The sequence below is a fragment of the Thunnus maccoyii genome, chromosome 16 (assembly GCF_910596095.1).
Source record: "Thunnus maccoyii chromosome 16, fThuMac1.1, whole genome shotgun sequence".
Taxonomy (NCBI): Eukaryota; Metazoa; Chordata; class Actinopteri; order Scombriformes; family Scombridae; genus Thunnus; species Thunnus maccoyii.
This window is the reverse complement of record NC_056548.1, coordinates 8,072,919-8,095,147: the sequence shown is the minus strand read 5'-3', so window position 1 is coordinate 8,095,147 and position 22,229 is coordinate 8,072,919. Positions and strand designations below refer to the sequence as shown.

Sequence of the window (22,229 nt, the reverse complement as noted above, 5' to 3'; positions counted from 1 at the left end):
CTTTTTTCATGCAGTATGGTCAGTCCGTCTAAACTCTTTGCTGCTGCTGCTGCTTATGACAGCTGGACAACTTTCTCCTCCTCCCAACAAGACCTCCCCTACAGGCCACACACATCGAAAACTCCCGGCATCATCCAGGGGCCGTTTGTGTCCAACAATCCCTCAACGAGTCCAGCTTCAACCAGAACACTGGCAAGTCTCAAGTCAGCTTTAGATCCAGCAGTACAGGACACATGGGGGATGACCTCACTCCAGCGTTCAGGAGGACAAGATCAAACTATCACGGGGTCAGGAGAAGCAAGAATGCAACTTTGTTTTCTCTTCTTGCATCAGAAATACTGAATTACACCCTTTTCTAACAATGAGCGGAAAAACATCGCTCTCTCCTTTCAACGTTGATGCCAAAGACAAGTTTGAATCATTTCGGCCGATAGACTGAATCCAGAATCCCCGTCGAAACCAACATCTGGTGTTTATTGACCCACACGTTCCTCCGCCCTGCTCCGCTCTTTGGCTCGTTCGGGCCGTAGCTGCAGCCGTGGTGGCAGCGGTGTTAGATGACGTGACTCGTGGGTGGGGTGGAGGAGAAAGCCTGTTATTCAGGAGAAGGGTGGGACGGGGCCACGAGAGGCCCTTCGCGAACACAGTGAAACCACAGCCACGCCACCACTGGTTCACTCTCACGATGCTGCAGACAGCAGATGCTGTGAAACCACCGACAAAACAAGAATGAGGAAAACAGGATGTCTTTGTCCTAAATCGAGCGGCAGATGCATCGGATGTTTTTGCTAAAATTAGGCCAAAGCAAAACTCACCATTCTTGTATAAAAACCTTTCTGGAGGAACAAAGCATGTTTCGCAGGGGCCTAAAAGTCATGAAACCTGTCTATAAAGTCCCCTCAAATGTATAAAAATAAAAGAGTAGCCAGAATCAGAGTCACAAGGAGCTGGTTTTTGTGCAAGAGCCTTGATAAGCAATAACGACCTCTCCGGATTATTGTGATTAATACTCAACTGGCAGAAAACGTGACGCCGACAGAGTGAAACAGATATATAGTAAGCTTCTCTGCCTTCCTGCGATAACAGAAACCCTATGGAAGCAAATTAACCGACTGCTGTGATGAGCTTAACGACGGACTGACTCAGAGCAGAGATGAGAAGATTTTACAGGATTTTCTTTAAAGGGCACAGGGACACCGATGATAATTGATAAAATGGATAAATCAAGACATGTCTATCATATGGGAAAAAAAAAAATCCACTGCTGATTACATAAAAATATGTATATATGTAGTATACAGTATGTGTCTGTGTGTGTGAGTGTGCATGCATGAGAAGAAAGTCTTTCTATATCCTTGATTAGTTCCAGAGGACCTGCAGGGCTAAGATAAAACAGCAGTGTGGAGAAAAGAAGCCTTGCGTAAAAATTTCCACGACCCTGAGCAGGAGCTAGGCTTTCACAAACATTGCCATAAGCTGGCAGATGCTTGGGTTTCGTCATCGCTTGGAATGAGTTTAAAAAAACAAAACAAAACAAAACATAACATGGCACCTCTCTGGGCTTTCTATGTGTCTCACAAAGTTGTTTTGGTGCATCTGACTCACCACAAACACCAGTTTTCCCACGTTGGTCCAGGGGAAGTCGTACAACAGTTGCCTTACAGACCCGACGTTCTGCAACACAAAAGAAGTTGATGATCGGAGGTATTGTGATGCGTTTCTTAAAACAGATAAAATATCTGCCAGTGCAGTTAGACTTGTTTATTTCAGCAATCGACTTGTGTCATGAATTTTCTGGAATCAAGAGTGCAGAAATCTGCCTTATTCTGTTTTCTGTAAAGATATCGAGACTTATTTCTAAAAAAAAATTCAAATAAGTTGATTTGTATTGGAAACAGGCGGAAAGTATCTTAACACACTGGCAGATTTTTTCATTTTAGACACAAAAATAAACAAAAATGAACTTGAAAAGATGGAGATTTATTACTAGGAATTAGGAATACGAAAAGCAAACAAAAAATGAGAGAAAATCTGAAAATCCTCATTTGTTTACTAAGAAACTGTACCTGGAATATTTGGATACCACGTAAAGTCAGCCCCAATGTAAGAGATGCCTCTACTTCCTTCTTGTCCTGTTAAAAAGAGGTGACATCATATGTAGATGAGGAGAAGATATGATTAAGCAGAAAAACCTGAAATTCAATGAGGTGTCAAAGCAACGAATGTAGCCAAATACAAAACTAGTCAAACAACAGACTTGATACACCTGCACATAGAGACCGATCCTCTGCTGTACTGTATATCTGAAATAGTCCCATCTCTCACCTTGTAAAGTCTGTAGTAGTGGACAGTGACATCATCAAGCTGAGCACACTCCTTAATGTACTTGAGGTGCGCCTCTGAAGCCGTGAGGGCGAACTGGTCTTTGTGCATGTTTGGGATATGCCTCAGGATGTACTCACGGCCGCGCTTGGCTATCACCTGAGTGTGGAGAGAAAAATAGAAACGTTATGCTTGGCTGCTTAAGTTGTAGAGACTCATTACAGCAGATTGGCAGCACAGGTTGCCAGTGATGGTAACGAAAATCCGTGTTGCACGGCAAACAGATGTCTTAACCTGGAAAGACTGAAGGAGAAGAACTAGAAACACACTCGCTAAGCTTTGCTTTTGAAGATTTTCTAGTAAGCTTTCCGAGCACCTAAATCTGTGGGCGATTTACTGTCGGTTGGTGTACGACGCTCATCATCAAACAATTTCCTGTTTCAAGTGGCGATAAGGAGGCAGGAGGCTAATCACAGGAAGTGAAGGGCAATCAGACGGGTGTGGCCGTGATAACCAGAGAGGTGGAGGGTGGTGAGGTGGTGTTGCCATGTCAGCCTGTGCATTTCTTAAGATTACAAAAAAAAAGTGTGTGTGTGTGTGTGTGTGTGTGTGTGTGTGTGTGTGTGTGTGTGTGTGTGTGTGTGTGCTACTTCCAGGGACAAAAATAAACTTGGTGTCCCAGTTCTCATTATCCCACATGCTCAGATGTGTTTGGTCAGCATGATAAATGGAAGGTGGCTACAGACCCACATGCACACTGCAGGCCAGGACACTGAACACCGACAGTCACGAGCAAACCTCCACTGTACGTTTCAGTTTCTCCGTCAGTGATACAGCAATTTATTTTTGGTATTTTTCAGCTTAGACCCATTTGAGTCATGGATCTTTAGAATGACATTCGTTGTGACTCACTGTAATATCAGACAGACTTACCACAGACTGTGTTTACAGCATTACTCACAATTTACGTTGCTTTTAATTTTTTTGTGCGTGCCCAGTGATAGTCATTACTGAACAACGAGACAGGAAAACAAAACCAAAAGAAAGGAGAGCACGTGTATGCGAGCTAAATAACCCAAGGGAAATCTAAAATAAATATTCCTGTGTCCCTAAAGACAAAAGCAAAAGGTATTGAAATAAGAGAGAAAGTATGTCAAGTGTTGTTTGTTTGTGATATTAATACAAGACGTGATTGGGTGCAGGTGCGGGACAAGAGGGAGGAAGATGTGATCTGGTGTGAGCAGGAAGCAAAAAAGTGAGCTGGATGATGCTAAGTCATCTTCAATCATCTCTTCTTCTCTGATAAGTTTGAGGGTTCGGGCCCACATACGGTGCGTGTTAGACAAACTCACCCACGGGGGGAAGTAGGCTTCAGGTTCAAAGTACTTCCCAAAGTGCTTGTTACGTTTGAAGTTGCCGAGGTCAGCCTGCAAGGCGAAGGCTGCCAGGAGGAAGTAGGCCTCCTCCCTTTGGATACACTGAGAAAGCAGCACCTGTTTCCTCAAGTGCCAGTAGTAGTAGTACCTGGCTGCCCGGTCACTGCAGGGCAAGCAGACAGAAGAATTAACTGACTTATAGGTTAAGTGGAGCTGAAGTGAGTGATGTTAGAGGTTTTTAACATTGCTCGTAACTATAACTTGGCTTAACATGTGTGCTTTACTTGCCTGATCAATCTCCCGTTCTCAACGTAATACTGAGCTCTGAAGTGAATGATCATCGGAGGCCCGAACTGATCGATGCCCTGGAAAACACACAAGTGGAAATCCATGTTTAATTTCTACAACATCCACACTCCATCAAGGCCTGTTCACTACTGTTACACCTTGGTAACAAGAGAGAGAGAGAGGGGGGTGGGGGGGCATGTAGAGCTGCAACTTTTAGACGATTAATCTCCAACTAATTTGATAATTGATTAATCGCTTGAATAATTTTTCAAGCAAAAACAACAAACATTTGATGTACAGGGTTCCCAGATGTGAGAATTTGCTGCTTTTCTTGGTCTTACGTTATAGTAAATTAAATATTTTTGGGTTTCGGACAGTTAATCAAGACATTTATTGATATGACCTTGTGCTGTAGCATTTCGTAATGAGCATTTTTCACTGTTTTCTATCAGTCGGGAAAATAAACGACAGATTAACTATGATAAAAAAATAATCTTAATTGCAACCCAAGGACAAGACATGATGGAGTGATGAGGAAAAATGCAGCACAGACAGACCTCCAAAATAGCATTATATAATAATAATAATAATAATAATAATAATAATAATATCACTATATTCAGCTTTTTTTTCCTCACAGGCCGGGAGCAGAGGTTGGAAACCCCTGACTTAGGGTGATAAGACAAGTAAATGTCTACAATTTTAATCTCGCTTTGCTTTAAAAAGAAACTTACTGTCATCTGCTCACTGTTAAACTTTTGAATGAAAGTCAATATCCATAATCCAGCATAGGGCTGGGAGGTATCTTGAATGAATTTAATTCAACGTTTTTGTTTTAGAAGGATGAGTGAAATGTCTAAATCATGAAAACTGAGTGAATACAATTTGCACGAAACGGTTATTTTTAGTCAAAAAGTCCTGTAAACTGTGACATAATTAGTTCCACTGCATGTCCACCTGCTGCAGTTTAGTGGACTGTCGTGACACCGGGTAGCTAGCTGTCTCTGGCTATCTGAATTTAATGGTCGCATGTCAAGGGACGGACTGAAATGACTCTGCACACTGATCTACTTAGTTGAACCATCTGTTACTGACAGTAAGTAGCTGTGTGGGATGATGTGGGTATTATATTATGTGAAATGATGACAGCCTTGCAAATGGTGCAAGTCTTTTATTAGTCTTGCTCAGCTGAATCGACCCAAAACTTGAAAAAAAAATTTGAGTTTAGGTTTTTTGGCCACGTCGCCCAGGCCTAATCCAGCACATAATTTCTTACCTTGCTGGCTTCTCTCTTCCATTCTTTAGGGCAGTACTTGGATAGTTTCTGATCCAGCTCCATATAGATGTGTTCATTATCTGTTGGAGGAGAGGCATAAGTTTAGTTTGAACACTCACTCTCTGCATCATCAATGTCTGTGTGTGTGTACATGTGGCTGTATAGGTGCTTTCATGAGTGTGTATGCACAGAGAAAACCCTGATGAATGAGCACAGTTCAAAGACCGCCTCAAAGCAATCGCATCAGACAGCCTCTGCATTTCTCTTTGTACTCCGAGCCTCTGGTGTTCCTTCTCATTTCTTCACCTCACGCTGTCATGTCTTAATCTGCTCCTAAAGTGACGCCTTTCATGAGCTGCAGGCCTGCTGATCTGACAACTCTGAATTTCTATACAATGAAAAACCCACTGAAAAACCAGTACGCATGAAGAACAGCCTCCCTGACAGGACGTCGATGCATATTTTTATCAAAATTGGAAACTGTTATGAGGATTAGATCAGACTATTGGAGTGTGTTTATATTTATATCTATATACCATTTATGACTCACTGGTTATTTTATGTTCAGAAACACATTGATATGTTGTCCAGAATATGCTGCTCCATGTTAACACTTTGTTTTTGCCTTGTCAATTTAAAAACATTTCCCACTAACCCTCAGTCAAATCTTCCCATGAAGCTAGTTTTGGTTTTATTTAGTGTGATCTCCACCGCTGAGACTTCTGCCGCCATCCCAATACAATTGAGGTCAATGGCATTTGATTTGTGGCCCTTGAGGAATCTAAAAATTACATTTGAAAAACTCGACAGAAAATGTCTGTTTCCAGAAACAATATCCTTGTTGCTCAGGCTAATCCACAGACTTCACTGTGAAAAGTTTTCATTCACAGCCATTTGTGGTCGTACATCGAGAGAAAAGTAAGTGGGCCAGGGTTTAGTGGTGGTATATGTTTTCAGACATTTGGATGGACTGACCCTTAAAATTAATTTTTGTGGTCTGTGTTCTGTTTTCAGAACATTATGTCAATTTACATAGACAGAAAGATAACTTGTGACAGAATCTGTAGAGATTTACAGCTTATTTTAAATGAGACCTCAGAGTAATCAGTTATATATCAGTTATATAGTTGCTGAATGTATATAAAACAAATGATTTAAGTATATTAAACCACTGGGGATGGTTTGGTAAAAGGTAAAAGGTAGCGTAATGGAGGAAGAAAACTGACCCAATCAATCAGCACTGTTTTAGGACAAACAACTAACAACTATTTTTATTATCTGATAATTTGCAGATTAATATTTAGATTAATCGACCAACTGCTTGGTCTTTAAAATGTAAAAAAAAAAAAGTAAAAAAAAGTTCATCAAGTTCCCAGAGCTTCTCTTCTCTGACAAAAAGTCAAAAACCCAAAAATATTCAGTTTACTATCATAGAGGGCTCACAAATATTCACATTTGAGAGGCTGGAACCACTGAAATTTGGGCAGTTTTGCTTAAAAAATGACTGAATCAATTTTCCAAAATAGTTGTAGCATTTCAGCTCTATAATAAAACCAAACATTAGAAGCACTTACTGGGGTTACTACATCCAGACTCTGAGTAGTCACTGGACAGACTTTCTTGCATTCGTTGATGTTAGATAGTTGATACTACATATCTTTCTAGTGCTCCTAAAAGCAAGCAAACAAAGACGTATATGAACCCCTGTCTGGTGTGGCAGCCTGGCCGTGGACGTTGTGGTCAGGGGGACAGCAGGTGACACACAGGGGGTGGGTGGCCTCTGTTTGCCTTGGGGATTTCACGCTGTTCAGACAAGCACTTCAGGAATGTCCCACAATCAGACCCGTTGGCTCCGGCTCAACTGACCTGCTGCGCCGTCATTGGCTCATCTGGAGGCCAGCTGTCTGAAAACACTGCCTTTGCAATTTACTCTCCCTTTGCAGTTGCCTACAACTGTCACCCGCTGTCTGCCAGGCCATAGGACAGACACGATGACTCATTCCATGCGTACGACCCTCGCCGAGCCTCGTCACCGTAAAAACAACTTTAACTTTGTTGTACAATGGGAGCCAGTCAGGAACAAGGAGGCCCAGATTCATGACAGATAGGTGAGAGATGCTACATTTATGGCTGAATCCTGTTTCCCAGCCAAGTCATTGGTTTGAGGGAATTAACTGCCTGGTTACGATGTTTTTTATGTGGCTCTTTTTGACAAGCATTCACCAGGATTTCACAATTTACAAGACATAACCACATGATGTTCGACTACAATTTATCCACACAACTGAATAACCTCAACAGAAAAGGAGGAGTGAGGCGGATAATCACAGAGAACAAAGGCTGTTCTGTTCCGCTGACAGATAAACAAGTTAAGAAGATAGATAAACTGTGTTCAGCACGCCACCAAACAACTTATGGAAATGCACAAACAGACGTAGGAAGTATTTGTTTGTTTCTCCTGAATGAATCTCTGAGATGAGAAGTCTTACTCTGAATAACGCTGAGTCCAAACAGGTGACAGTCCTTCAACCTCAGGAGGTCACACACCTGGACCAACAGTTCCTGGCACAGGGTCTTCACCTGAGGAGGAGATAAGAAGAAGAGGAGGAGGATCTGATTTAGCTTTTGAGGTTATTCAAAATATAAATAACACAAAAAATATCACATGAGTATCCCCGCTGCTAATGTCTGGTATGTATCTCATGTTGTTATGAGCCACATATGCAGCCCAGTAAGTTCATGTTTCATTTCCTGTGATCTGCTGTGCAGGCCTACAAATATTCTAATTGAAGTGGGAACACAGAAATTAAACAGCTGTTAATTGGCTTAGATTAAATTCCTGAGGTTTCCACCACAGCAAATACCAACTGACAGCCAAGAAATACTGACCACAATACATTATGAAATAAAACTTCAAGGAATACTTTGACATTTTGGGAAACTCAATCACTTTGTTGCATAAAGTCAGATGAGAAGATTGATACCACTTTCATGTATGTACGGTGAATACCTAGATAGCAAAATTGCTGTGGCCCAGATCAGGCCCACACCCGACACTTGCGGCACTTTCATCTGGCCCACATACCTCATGGAATGATGGTACTTGGGCGGTCCGCTCCTGCTTCCCAGATCTGGGCCACAAGCCAGCCGTATATCAACCAAGAACAAACCAGATAAACCAGAACTGTCCAACATCCAGAACACACATACCTGAGAGCACCGCATTTTTGCCAAAAAAGGGCCACGTTTGATTTGGGATATTTGGGCCATATTTGCTATTTTACATGTGGGCCACTTCAGGCTCACATCCATTTTGTGGCCAGAAGAAGGCCAGCAGTGCCGCATTGCTGCCTGAAGTGGTCCACTTCCGCATGCTATCTGGGTTTGAAGCTACAGCCAGCAGCAGCTTAAACTTAGCTTAGCATAAAGACTGGAAATGGGGAAAATAGTTTGCCTGACTCTCTACAAAATCCACCTACCAATACCTCTGAAATGTACCAATTAAGACTTTATATCTTGTTTATTTAATTTGACAAGAACTGACATGTAAAAACGAGTTGTGTTTTGACAGGTGGTGATGTGTGGGATTATTTCTTCGCAGGGTGCAGTGAATTCTTGGACGCATCTATAAAGACTTTCTATTTTAAAATTTAAAGCTACAAGATCTGCCTTTTCTTTTTTTTTAAAGCAGCTGTACATGTCTACTCACATTGACTATGACATTGAGTGTGTCATCATTGGGCAGAAAAACACAGACACAGCGGCGGTCCTGCATGGTTTTGTTGTTGTGGAAGTTCAGTTTGTTCATCTTCGTGTGGCTGGGACAGGACAGGCGCCTCCGCCTGCTACTGGGGCTCTAGGCCCTCTGACGACCCGCCTGCACCACCACAGGCACCGGCACCACCACCCGGTAGCTGTAGTCCTGCTTCAGCTGCAACCCAGTACAGACACACCAGCTCCTATGGGCTCAGCAGGCCAAACAGCACACACAAGGCAGGGCATGGGGACCCGAGCTGCAGTCAGCCACTGTGGAGACAAATCAGACAGGAGAAAGGATGGAAAGTTAGTTTAGATGAAAATGATGAAGTTGTTTGAAGATCCAAATTAGCATTTAAAAAGAGAAAAGCTGTTCCTGCTAATAAAGTCTGAGAGGATAGCAGAAATAAAAGACAAAAAAAGGAGGCCAGCATTCCTATTTGTGTTCCTTCAGTGTCCACGAATACGTGACTTCACTGCAGGGGAATGTCAGTGACTCCTGAGGAACATGTGAACATCTGTCTGGAGAGGAACTGATGAAATGTAATGATGGTATTTAGAAAGCAGAGCGTTACTGATTTGTATAACTCTCTCAAATAAAACACAACAAAACCAGATTTGAACTTTAACTTAAGGGCATTTTTTACCAAATCAGAAATACAACAAAAGCAACGTGTTACCATGCTTGACTTGAACTGCTGTTAAGAAACAAATGCGCGCGGGTGTAAAGGGTGTAATCTGTAAGCCAAACAGTTTTCCTCCTGGCATCACATTTGTCAATTCATTCAGTTTTGTTGACATGCTTTCAGCTGTTTGACTTCATTTGTTTTTACTGTCTGCTGAAATCCACATGTAACATCTTTATAAGAAGGTGAAAGAATATCTGCACTCTGAATTCTAAGTATGCAATGTTTTGACAATGTGTTTCTGAATTTTTACTTCATCCTGCACCTCAGTCAAGTCGGATATTCTTTTCTATGACAGCAATGTGTTCGTCCCCTTGTCCTCTACCAACTATATTCCTCTTACACACACACACACACACACACAGTGACACACCTCCAACTTTAACAGTTGTCGTGTGAGCAGCACGTAGCTCACAGCATGAACAGCACCCGAGGACGTGTGAGACCTTCGGCGGGTGTGAAAAGTCTCAGACCAGACAAAAGAATGTTAAAGAACAATCAATCCTGATCATCACTTCTTCCTGTTGAAAGTCACTCACCTTCAAGCCATGTTGTCATTAAAAACAGATCACATTACAGAGTGACAAACAATTAGCATTTGAAAAGACGCAGTTGGAGAATTTAGGTTTCTTCACAACACACAGAGCTGAGGAATTTGACTCTGAGAGTTTCTGTTAGCCATTGTACCAATATACCATAAACAAAAATACAGGTTTCACAGCTTTTCAAACACATAAAAATGTGAATTTAAGGCACGCAGTGCTAGTTTTGCTTTTAAAAGCTGTAAAAGAGAAAAAAAAAAAAAACGTGCTTTAAAATCAATCGTTACTTTAATGAAGCCAGGAGCAAACGACCATCTTTCAGCTGTGGAAACAACACTTAAATTACCAACCAGACTGATACCAATAAACAACGGCATTAACTGTAGAGTTGGACTTCTGCTGCAAAGTCAGAAAGTGCTTTTTGGACTAAGAAGCCATTCAGTACGCCTCCTGTTGACATACAACAACGCTATGTTGCAGCAGAGACAGGGAGCATTGTGGGCAAACGGGCCATAAATACACATACTGTTGATGTACAGCATCAGTTCTCATTAAAGCTGGTCATTGGATGTGCACTGTGGCGGGCAACCAGCTACTCAGCAAAGTCTGCTGATGAGCCATGACTGGGACGGCTCCCTGCGCTGCTGCTGACATTGACTAAACACGTCTTTACTTCACTCAGTCACACACTCCCACATAAACATGTACATGAAGACAAAACAGAGACACATGTGCATCAGATGCATCCACAAGCCCATCAACACACACATGCACACACACACACACACACTCAGTATGTTCCTGCTCTCTTGCCATGACCATATGTCAGGTGCTACTATAGAACAGCTGAGCTGTGTGATGCCATTGGGTTAATTAGAAGTGGGATCTATTTAATTGGATCACTTCCATACATCACTCGCTTCGCCTCCAGAGAATGAGAGTGCTGCCAGCGAGCCAGGACAGATATAATATTTTAAGGTTGGTAATGGATCAGACAAAGTACCGGAAAACGGATTTCTAGCTCGGTGTCGGCTTTCACCCGTTGATAACACCACCGCAACACTAGACGTCTGTGTGTGATCAGACGTCACACTTCATAGTGTATCAAGCTTTAATTATATTCCCCACACGTGATATAGAGTGAAGGTTTGCTTTGTCTCAATACTGATCCTCCCTTTGGCTCTGGAAGTTGGCAGGCTTAAAAACATCCTGGAGGAGGAGGAGGACAGTTGTGTGAGCTGTGTGAACAAAAGTTGAGGATGAATCACATTTTCTTTTGTGCTGTCCCAGTTATGAGAGTCAGAGTTATGAGAATTATGAGTGAAATTTATGATACAAATTCAGGAATATTTTGAGCATTGATGAAGAAAAGATGGACTGGCTGTTTAATTTTAGTGTCTTTAAGTTGGCATATTTTGTTTCTAAAGCCTGGAAAAAGACAGGATGGTTTGTTTGTTTGATAATGGTATTGTAAATCATACGGGATGCAAGATCTGGTCTTTTTTTTGTTAAATAGTGTCTTGTAAGCCCATGTGGGCTGGGCATTTGTAAATGTACGACACAATATTGTCAAAATTGTCATGTAACCAGTGGAGACTCCAAAAAAGTCACTTTGTCCGACAGAGAAATAGTCCAATGACCACAAAGCCACAATCTGTCATTCTGTCATGGTAATTAGAGCTGGTAAGTGGAGTTTGTTACCTTTGGACAAAGTGGGGCTACCTGTTTCCCCCTTCTTTCTGTCTTTGTTGGTTGTAGCCTCATATTTAGCGGACAGATATGAGAGCAGTATCAATTTTCTCTAACTCTCAGCAAGACAGTGAATATTTCCCGAAATGTCGAACTATTCCCTTAAACTACTTAACGTTTTCTTCACTATCAACAATCTCTACTGGTCTTGGAAACTTGGAAGCTGATCAATCACATTTCTTGCGGTCCACCACCTGGGAGCTCTGTACCCCGATATGTAGTTACATTTAAAAACAAAGGCAAACATTTTTAAACACAAAAATACAGATCTCTGAATGGTCCTGAACAGTTACATGCCACATAGCTGCAATGGTCCTGTTTTGACACCGGCAGGGGACCTTTGTTGCATGTCATGCCCCTTTTTGTCCCCTAGTTTCCTGTCTGCTTCTCCACTTTCAGCTGTCCAATAACGATAAAAATGCCCCAAAGCATATTTAAAACAAAGAGATACAGATCTCTTAAAAAACAATCTCCAGAGTAGATGAATCTGAAAAGGCCAGCCTCATGTTTAAGTATGACAAAGCTAAACTGTGAGTTTGGCTATAATTAAACACTGTGTGAGTGATGCTGGGGAGCAGCAGGAGGGACAGAATGGAGGAAATGACAGCTAAGACTCAAGTCAGCTGTGTCTGTCCTACTTGAGGTGTTTTAGTCTGGACAGTGAGCTTTTCAAAAATTACCAGAAATTGCTAGTCTGGACGCTCACATGTAAACAGTGTTTTCCTGGTTTAGACAGCTTAGTTTGGATGTAGTCTTATGATATCATAGAAAAGTATTTGGTTTTCTTTAGAGCTACTCAGCTGATGCTACTGCATCTACAACCATCCACCTACAACCCCCAACAGTTTAAAGAAGTATTTTAAAAACTATTTGTCTCAGCCTGGTTTTTTTATAGCCATAGTTTGAAATCTTTACAGGGTGTACAAGGTGGAAACATTCACACATCCAGCAAAATTTAATGGCCCTTGAAGCAGGCCCCGTTGAAGTCAGATCATATTGTTTTCAGCCAGAAATATGATTCCTGACTTCAACAGATACATCCCAGTAATGACTTGTTTATAACAACGTTGAATGCTAACGCTGAAAGTGGATATCATGTTGGTCTCATTCAGACACAAGGGATAATTCAGACATAACTGAGTATAGTCATTTCTAATGGGTTTAAAGGTCTATTGTGTCATGTCTGGTCTACACATGAGACATCACCACAGAGGGAATGTCAACGTTCACCGCCGTGAAATGAAAGGGTGGATTCTCTTACACGTTCTGCACCGTGAGGAAAGGGAGTGCTGGATAATGAAATTACTGCTGCTTTCCACCACCCCCCCCTTCACTGCCATGCAAAGTGTGATGCAACACTGAAGTCACATGTAACACATGTAAAGACACACACACAAAAAGCACCCAACTGAGCTTCCTCCTGCCTTTCAGCCCGAAACAGGGATTCTGTCAACGTGGCAAACCTCAGAGTCAGGCATGACACCAAATCCCACACTGGGATACAGAGAAAGGGCCCCTGTCACAACTATGCGTCTCCCTTTTCTCATTCTTTCCCTCCTCCATTGACATCAGAGGGGTGGAGAGTCTGTATGCCCCAACTGTTGCAGAACTACAGGAGCGGAGGATGGTGAAGCCAAGAGAAAAACTTCCTCAGACCCACCGGAGGAGGCTGTCACCACGCTGACTTAAGAATAGCTGCAGGTACAGTATGTGTCAAAGCTGAAAAAAAGAGAGGAAAAGAAGAGTGCACAGGATGAATAAATACAGCAGTGAGCACAGAGAGAGAGAGAGAGAGAGAGCAGAGGGGAGGGAGATGGAGTGAGGCAGCATTCAAAGCTTAGGCATGAAAAAAGAAAAAACTGCTGCAGTCAGGAGAATTCCTCGCTAACATCTGCTTCTCATTCCAACAATGGCGGCCTTTGATTCCTGATGCACACAACGAGCAGCACCGCCACCGTCTCCATGTGCCCACAAACTGCATCCCCTGACAGCATCCTTAAACCTGGAAAAACACACATTAACTGTAATCCTTGGGGAAGGCTCAGATCTGGAGCTAAATATGTGTTTGCACATAAGTTTTTTTCAGTTTAACTAATTGATTTTGTTTGGTTTAATACAATTCAAAACTTAATGGATGAGTTTACTGCATCGGGACCATTCAGGTAGAGTCACAGTATGTTCAGGTACAGAAAAGCCTAGTCAACTGACTTTCTTTCATTACTTTTCCTAAACTAGAATATTGACTTTGACCTTTTGGCTGTATTACTTCTGAAGCCATCCATTGTTTGTTGTCTCTCTGTAGGAGTTTGTCATCTCTCCATGCACTGAATATCATGAATATACAATTTAGTGCTGCAACTAATGATTTTCATTGTCAGTTTATCATGAAAAATGTACAGTTTTTATATCATTTGGTCTATAAAAGGTCACAAAATTGTGAAGACGACCATTCATCATTTCCTAAAGCTTAAGGTGACGTCTTTAATTATTTTTTTGGGCCTGATGAACAGCAAATCAGTTTACAATAAAGGAAAACAAGAAAAAGCTACAAACTCTCACATTTGAGAAGCTGGAAAAAGCTCTAATATAACTTTATTTTCATGTCCTCTACTTTACTTTGTTGTATTTCTCCCTGTATTGTAAAGCATTTAGAGCAAGATACCCTGTGAATGTTTAAACTGCTATATTAATTAAGTTTAATTAAGTTGACGTATGAAAACTAAACTAAACTAAACTGTTATTATCTTAGATCTTTAAAAGAACACTACAGATAGGCTCAGGACTCATATCTAATGCAAAGACATTCAACAAATCTCTTAACAACACCTGCAGCCATTTAAAAGTTCACCTAACTAACCATAAAATCAAATCCAATTCTATATTTTCTGCCTTTTTATTTCTTGGAGTTGAACTGGTGTAGGAGCTAAAAAAGACTTTATAATGGGCTGGATCGTAAGTGGCAAAAAGACAAAGAAAATCTAATTTCCACCAATCAGGAAAGAGGCCTGTTACATGGGTTGCAGATGCTGACACAAATCGCCCTTGCTGAAATATTTAAAGGGCTCCCTTTCAAAGAGCATGACTTTTATAAATAGTGCCAAAGACTGGATCTGAGTGGGAACAGGTCATTTTTTTCCCCTCAGCTCCCAGCCAAGATATCTGTTTATTCAGCTGATGAGAAATGTTGCTGAGCTGACGAGTAGCTCTAAATCACATTGGTCACAAGATGGCATTAGCCTTCACAGTGAGGCTCGCCAGCCAAACATCCCTTCTCTTCTCTGTTAAACCTTCTGATACACTGAAAGGAGGGGCCGAGTGTTAAAAAATAAACAGGAAAAAGCATGTTAGCGTTTGGCGACATGCTTGACCACCAGAACCACTAATTCTGGATCGTCTAAACATCTATTTTGAATTCTGGCTGGCTTGTCGTGATGTCGGGAAGTGGCTGTCATTTTGCACCGGAAACATGCTCGTATGTGTATTGTACTTGGCAAATAAAACTGCTCTGACTCTGATAATGCTGTCTTTTATGTATTTGCCTTTCTTTGCTGTCAACAGTATATAGACGGTGTAAACAAATAACTGTGACAAGTTGCTGATATTAATAGAGCCTGCTGAGCATGTTTCCCTTCTCCCCCATAAATACCTGGATGCCCTGTGTGTGTGTTTTTAGCCTTAAAGCCTAATCTCATGCGGAGGGAAAACATGCTGCTCTATTTAAGACCTTGATTCCCATGATCCTCTGCCTCTCAGATCATCTACAAGATATTTGAATGTTGACTGTCAAAATTCCTCCTCTATTTCCACCCAGCTAGCAGGGAGGGTAAACAATCTGTTTCTGGCGCAGAGTCAAGCTAAAAGATTTTTAAGGACTTATCGCACACTGTTGACATGTAGGATATTAATTATGGTAATTATCCACAGCACAGACAGACCCAGTAAAGATAAGAGCATAATTTAGACGTTTGCTCATACAAATCCAAGATCTGTGAGGCTAATTCCTGTGTGTCAATCAAACACGAATTAAAATGTCACGCTCATTAACTGCTGAAGGTCAGCTGATGTACACAGTACGCTACTGTAATTGTTATGCTGTTATATAATTCACAGATATAAGTTGAGGAGTGGATGGTGGGCAGCCTCAGGCTAAAATGCAACTCATGTAGTAAATGCAGCTGCAATATTTAGTGCACATTATCTGAATTCACTGGAGAGGTAATCTCATTGGAAAAGAATTTTAAAGACTTTTCACATCATTGGGCTTTTGACTTTCAATTAGTCTTGCATCCTTTGTCCACAAATCACTCCGGATTAAGAAACTGGAGCGTCTTCCTGCTTCATGAGTCACCCTCATTCTTGATGGAGATATAATAATGAAAGTGACAATGAAAGCCTTCAGTAACAACCTTGATCAACTGCCACAGTATAACCATTTGTTGGCCAACGGTTAAAGACTTATGGTATCAGCTATCACTACAAAGAGAAGTGCTCATTCGTGGCGTAGGCTACATGGACCGATAAAGGTTAAAATTAGGTGTGGGAATGTTTGGGAATCTCATTAGATTCAGATTCTTGGTGTCACGATTCGATAAAGAGAAAAGAGGTACTATTTTCCTTCTCTGAGAATCATGTTTTTACTTAATTATTTTCAGTTATTACTGCAATGCAATATGAAACAAAACTGACAGTTAAGCTAACTGTACGTAGCGGTGTTGATGAGGGCGTGTTGTTTTAAGTACCAGTGAGACAATGAAATATGATCGAGGAAGGCTAGTTGGAGTAAAAGATTAATACTTTTAAAGGCTTATCAGACACCAAAATATTGCACAACAGTTTGTAATACTCACAGACAGGATTTTACATCTCTTGAAAGTTATTGCTATTTCATGTTTTGCCGCGACAATCGCAAGGTAAACAGCAGAAATATGAAATAATAATAATAATAATCCAACAGGAATGTGCGCTTGCATGTCCAGTATGTGACTAGTCAACGCAGCGCCTTGCCGAATTACGTCATGTTGCATTGCAGCAAAAGTTGAGCTAGGTTCAACTTTTTTGTTTGCATTGTTTTGCCGGGGCTCTCTGTGTTGTCACCCCCGCTGTGCTTCCTCCATTCAAAAGATAAGAGGACTGCATTTTTTCATGCAGGGCTGATGTTGGTCTGAATGCAGCCCTACATCACACCAAGGAAAGCCATCGTTATCCACTACATTGTGCAGTCCATACATCTTGAAAAGCTAATCATTAAAGTCCTTCTCCACTCAGAACTGCGTTTCTCTTCTTACTCCTACAGTTGGATGTTTGAGCTTCACTGTGCAGAATGATGTATGTGCAGAGTTTGACAGTAGAAGCCTCTTTTCGCATTCATCTGCTCAAAGTTTAAATTTTCTCTGCGCTCACTGTAAATCTGATTTTTAGGGGTGGGCCTATGAGCATGATCTGTGACATCACAACTAGTTTGGAAGCCAATCCTGGTCCAATATTCAACTTACACAAGTGTGATTTGGAAACTTGAAGCATGCATCCATTATTCATGGATTCTGGACTTTTTAATGAGGGAGAAGGAGTAGATGCAATTTTAAGGATTTCAACGTGGTAATTATACTTTTTTTGTGGAAAAAACATATCAAACACACATTATTGTTCCAAGCAGAGTAATTTTATATGTCTTAATACATGTGTGGAGGGGATCCAAACACTTGACTTGTTTGAAGACGAACTAGATCACTATACAGTGTGCGTGCTGCTCACCATCTGGCTGCTGCACAGTGCCCTCGCAGTGGAGTAGAGCCTCTACAGTCAACATAACATTATTAATAACCTACAAAAACAAACTTTCTGTGAATGGATTCAGAATTGTAGAAGATAGGAACTGTGAATCATTCTTGTGTGAATCGTTTTCCCCCCGTCCCAAGTTAAAGTCACTTCCTGTAACATGTAAGAAATGATGAGGTGAAATGGTTATTTATCTACAACAATAAAAAAGTAACAGAGCTCAAGAAGCAAAGTTAGAACTTGGAGAGTTCTCAATGAATTGCAACTTAAGCTCAGCTACCTTTATGGAAAAATTATTTCAACATCCATGACATCTGGCTTCCATGTGGCTCTGACCAAGGAGCGAGGAGTGAGAGAGCACACACACACACACACACACACACACAGCATCTCAAACCGCCGGCACTGCCAGACATGTTAGAACAGAGTCAGCAGTCGCTCCCTTCGCTCCCCGCCCAGCATTCAGGCCTGGACTGTGCATGAGTAACTCTGCAAAACTAGCAATCCCAGTGCAACACACCGCGGAGATGTCAACCCGACCATTACGTATGCTCAAAATAGAGCAAGCAGCCTTAAAGGAGAGGGTTAAAAAACGGGCTGCAATTATAACAAACCCCAACCAAACCCTGCTGTTTTGTTTAAAGATCTTCTGTTTTGACAGAGTCAAAAGGGCTGTTGAAGGTGATCTGATCTGTTTCCTGTGTGAAGCTTTTGTAGCAGGATTGTCTCTTATTGTTTACACTGTCACACCTGAGGAGAGTCACAAGACTGAAATGTGGCGTGGCTTTCTTTTTCTCAGGAAAAACGTTTTAACTGTGCCGAAAGTTATCTGCTGCATTCCATGAAACTGAAAGGAAAAAAACACCCTGTAAATGTTTGAAGCTTGGCAGAGTGTGTCACAACAAACATGCATGAATTCATCTCTCCCGGTCACTTGGTAGTGTTACAGCATCGGGCTATCCACAGCCTTCAGCAAAACCAATACTAGACTGACAGTTGGAATTACAGGATAACTGTGGTATCTAGACTGAACCTGGGTCTCGGTAGCATGTCCACCTGCCACCAATCCTACCAAAATCGACAAAATATCCTTCAGGAAACACTGAGAGCTTTAGTGAGAAGCGTGTGAGATAAGCCGATAATATCCTCAGGGGATGCTGGCAGGTTAAATCTCTCTGGTCCACTTCCTTCAAAGGACTCAAGCTTCACTATAGAAACCAGAGAAAAAAAAACATACAATCTAAGGAAAAGGGAGAAAGGAAGACAAATGCCGGAAGAACTGACCCTTTTTTTTTCTTCTGTCCCCTTTGGTGCGCTTGAGACACGGATATGAGGAGTCATGCAACATTCCTGCAGTTGCAGAAAAAGCATGCAACTAAAATTAGGGTTGGGTAGCGAACGCAGCACTTTTAATGGTACTGACCGAATTACGTTGGTATTACTGAGTACCTATTCACGTTAGATCAATTGGTACCAAATTTCGGTACTTTGAGAGCGGGTTGTGTTGTGAATTCAAATAAATATTGATAAGAGTCCTTATGAGCCTTTTGAAAAATCCCTCCTAGTTTACAGACACACGTACGCCTGAAATTTCTCTCCTGCGTTCCTGTTTGTACTTTCTGATATCAGCCTCATTTTACTGTTTCCTGATCGCTTTCAGCCGTATCAGAGCAGTGTTAAGTTACTGCTGATGAAAACATTTCCTGCTGCTTTCATTTTTTATTAAAAGCTGTCCACTGACAAACTAATGGAAGGCTTTTACTGTGAAGAATTTATAGGAAATTAAATGTGTTTTTCCGCTAAGTTAGCGGAGCTATTCTTCAATAAAAACAAGTCGACAAACCAAGATCTGGGGATATTTAGCGCTATTTGTTCATCGGATCAGTTAGAAATACTGCAGAGAGGAACAGTACCAATTGTTGATGAAGAGCTGCAGACAACAGGCTATTAGGCCATTTTCGGCAAACAGAACATTTCCAACAGGTCACCTAAACAACTTATTTTACCTTGTTTATTATTAATTTATTATTTATTGTTTATTTTACCGTACACAAGAAAATGTTCTTAATAAATAATGTTGAAATTGAGAAGTTTGGACTTATTTTTTACAGCTTCAATGACATTTTTGTTATTACAAAGGTAGTAAAGTACCAAAAAAAGGTATCGTTGGGTACCAGTACCAAATACCAGGTACCAGTGTGGGTATCGGTTCAAATGTGAATGGTACCCAACCCTACATAAAATCAGGTTTTGTGCGGTCTTCTTTGCATCATTTTCAGACCATAAATCAAGTCAAAACACAAGGTTAAATTTTTAAAAACATAGTCACTACTCTGTAATCCCTCTGTTTTTCTCAACACTATAAAAACCTCACTTTCCTGAGATACAATGCATGCATCCAAAAGCAGTCTGATGAGCTAGATAGTGTAGACTGATAGCAGTGGAGAGCCCAGGGCACCTGTATAGCTTACACCAAGAAGAACATCTAACTTCACAGACACCCTCATACTGTAGAGTGCATTGGCGATAACACCTGCAATAGGATGGTAAGAGAGTTCCTCCTTCTCTACAGCAATATTAGTAATCTCATCCTTTCTCATGAAGCTGTGGCACCCTCTTTCCTGTCCTGAGATTCAAAATATGGTTCCTCTTAGTAATAGCTGATTGAGTGATAAATTCAGGAGGGAGCATTTAATAATCAAGTTTCTAACACAGTATGAAAATCTCCTCTGAACTTGTATCGGGCTTCCCTGGGAGAATTTGCATTGCGAGGAGATGATTATGTAAAATGCGTAGAACAGGTTATCACCCGTTACCTGTGTATAGCACCAGAGACATTTCTTCAGTTCAGGTACTGTGTCTAACAGTTTTTGTATTCACTGCATCAGTTTTAGCATCAGAGAAAGCCAGCCCTGGGGCTAGGGTTTAAGTTGAGCTATTGATGCTGAGTTTAATACTGAGGAAATAGCAGATGAAGTCAGAAAAACAATAGATCCAGCATTCACTTAAGCACGTATGTGACAAGAAATGTCATATGTCATGTGTGGTTTCTATGTGACAGCACAGTAAAATGGTGAAAAGGAAAAAAACAACAAAAAAACTCCAAGACCAGATTGCACAATATCCGTTACACACAAAGAATAATTGGTGAAGTTGGATGGGGAATTGCCTTGTGCAATTATGGGCCATCCCATCATACATTCCTACCCAGATTCATATGAATGAGTCATCAACACACACACACCAACCATCTTTGTTCACACGTTTCCTTTTTGTTTCCTACTCAAGCCGCAGTCTTCCTGTCCAGACAGCACCTGCACCATATCTCTCTCTTGTCTCTTGGCCCCCATTCACTTTGCCCTGTTACACCAGCGAGCCAAGACACAAAAACATGCTTTGTTTTTCTTCCGTTTTCCACCACAGCTGGAATGGAGACCTGAGCAGCATGTCATATATGCTGAGGAGTAGGCCACACAAGGTAGCTGATTAGTTTGCCATGTGTACTGGATGAGTTTCAAGTGTTAATAACAATCCTAATACAGGGGATACCCTGACTGGAGCTGATGTCTGCAGAGCAAGCAAAGAATCTTGATTTCATTTGTAAATTTCTAATTTGAGAAATGAAATAAAGATTATTGTGCAACGTCTGTACATAGTGCAACAAGATTTATTACAATACATTAAAGGTAAACAATGCAGGATTTGTCGGCAAGTTAGTTAGCATTCGAAGTTGGCCCCTTGGAGAGTGGTCGAGTGAGCTAGCGAGTGAGTGAACAAAACAAGCAGCGTTGGCGAGAGCAAAGCCGTGAATCAGATAAATAAAACGTTATTTTCTGATTGTTTCACGGCGGTTACTTTCTAAAGCACCAATTAACACACCCACACCTCTGCACAACCCTGCGGGAAGGTGCTGCAATGCCAGATTTTGTGTGAATGCAGAGCTTCACCCCGTCCGCTGTGGCCTCTCTGCTCTGCGTGTGTGTCTGTAGCTCAGCCCCGCCCTCGGTCAAGCAGACACACAGACCTGGAGCTCTTTATACATCCATGACAGAGACAGAGAGCAGAGGAGAGAGACGGAGACAGTGATGTAACCTGGTTGCTACGCTACAAGTCCTACACACCCACCGCCTGAAGGGTAACACTCAGAAGCGTCCTAAACACAGCAAATTAATAAGAAAGTAAGAAAATACATGCAGTGGGCAGAGCCTCTACAGATAAATACACCGCCACACACTTTTAGTGGGTCATAAATGATGATTGAGAGCGATTACTTCTGTATTTTGTCTATACATTGTTTTTTAGGAAAATCCTGCATAGTATACCTTTAATTACTTGGCAAAGGACATATGAGTGACAGAGTAGTTAAAACAAACCACAGGACACAACAGAGCTGAAGTGCCCTGGAGCAAGATATTAAAGCCTCTATGGTAGCTCCAGGGAGTGCTCACCTCACCTTCTG

General features: G+C 41.4%; 1 protein-coding gene across 3 annotated transcripts in view; it reads right to left on the bottom strand.

Annotated features, from left to right (window-relative positions):
* frmd6 (FERM domain containing 6) overlaps window positions 1–22,229 on the bottom strand; it is a 33,684-nt gene that overhangs the window by 4,344 nt on the left and 7,111 nt on the right. For 2 of the 3 annotated variants that reach the window (XM_042437149.1, XM_042437148.1), the window contains exons 2-9: window positions 8,972–9,288; window positions 7,752–7,842; window positions 5,263–5,342; window positions 3,987–4,063; window positions 3,675–3,861; window positions 2,326–2,481; window positions 2,067–2,132; window positions 1,606–1,674 (exon numbers count right to left, since the gene is read on the bottom strand). In XM_042437149.1, the coding sequence (XP_042293083.1) occupies window positions 1,606–1,674; window positions 2,067–2,132; window positions 2,326–2,481; window positions 3,675–3,861; window positions 3,987–4,063; window positions 5,263–5,342; window positions 7,752–7,842; window positions 8,972–9,070 (825 nt within the window). In that variant the 5' untranslated portion in view covers window positions 9,071–9,288. Of the gene's footprint in view, window positions 1–1,605; window positions 1,675–2,066; window positions 2,133–2,325; window positions 2,482–3,674; window positions 3,862–3,986; window positions 4,064–5,262; window positions 5,343–7,751; window positions 7,843–8,971; window positions 9,289–10,077; window positions 10,097–22,229 lie in introns of those variants that run through there. The other variant, XM_042437150.1, reaches the window with a different exon arrangement.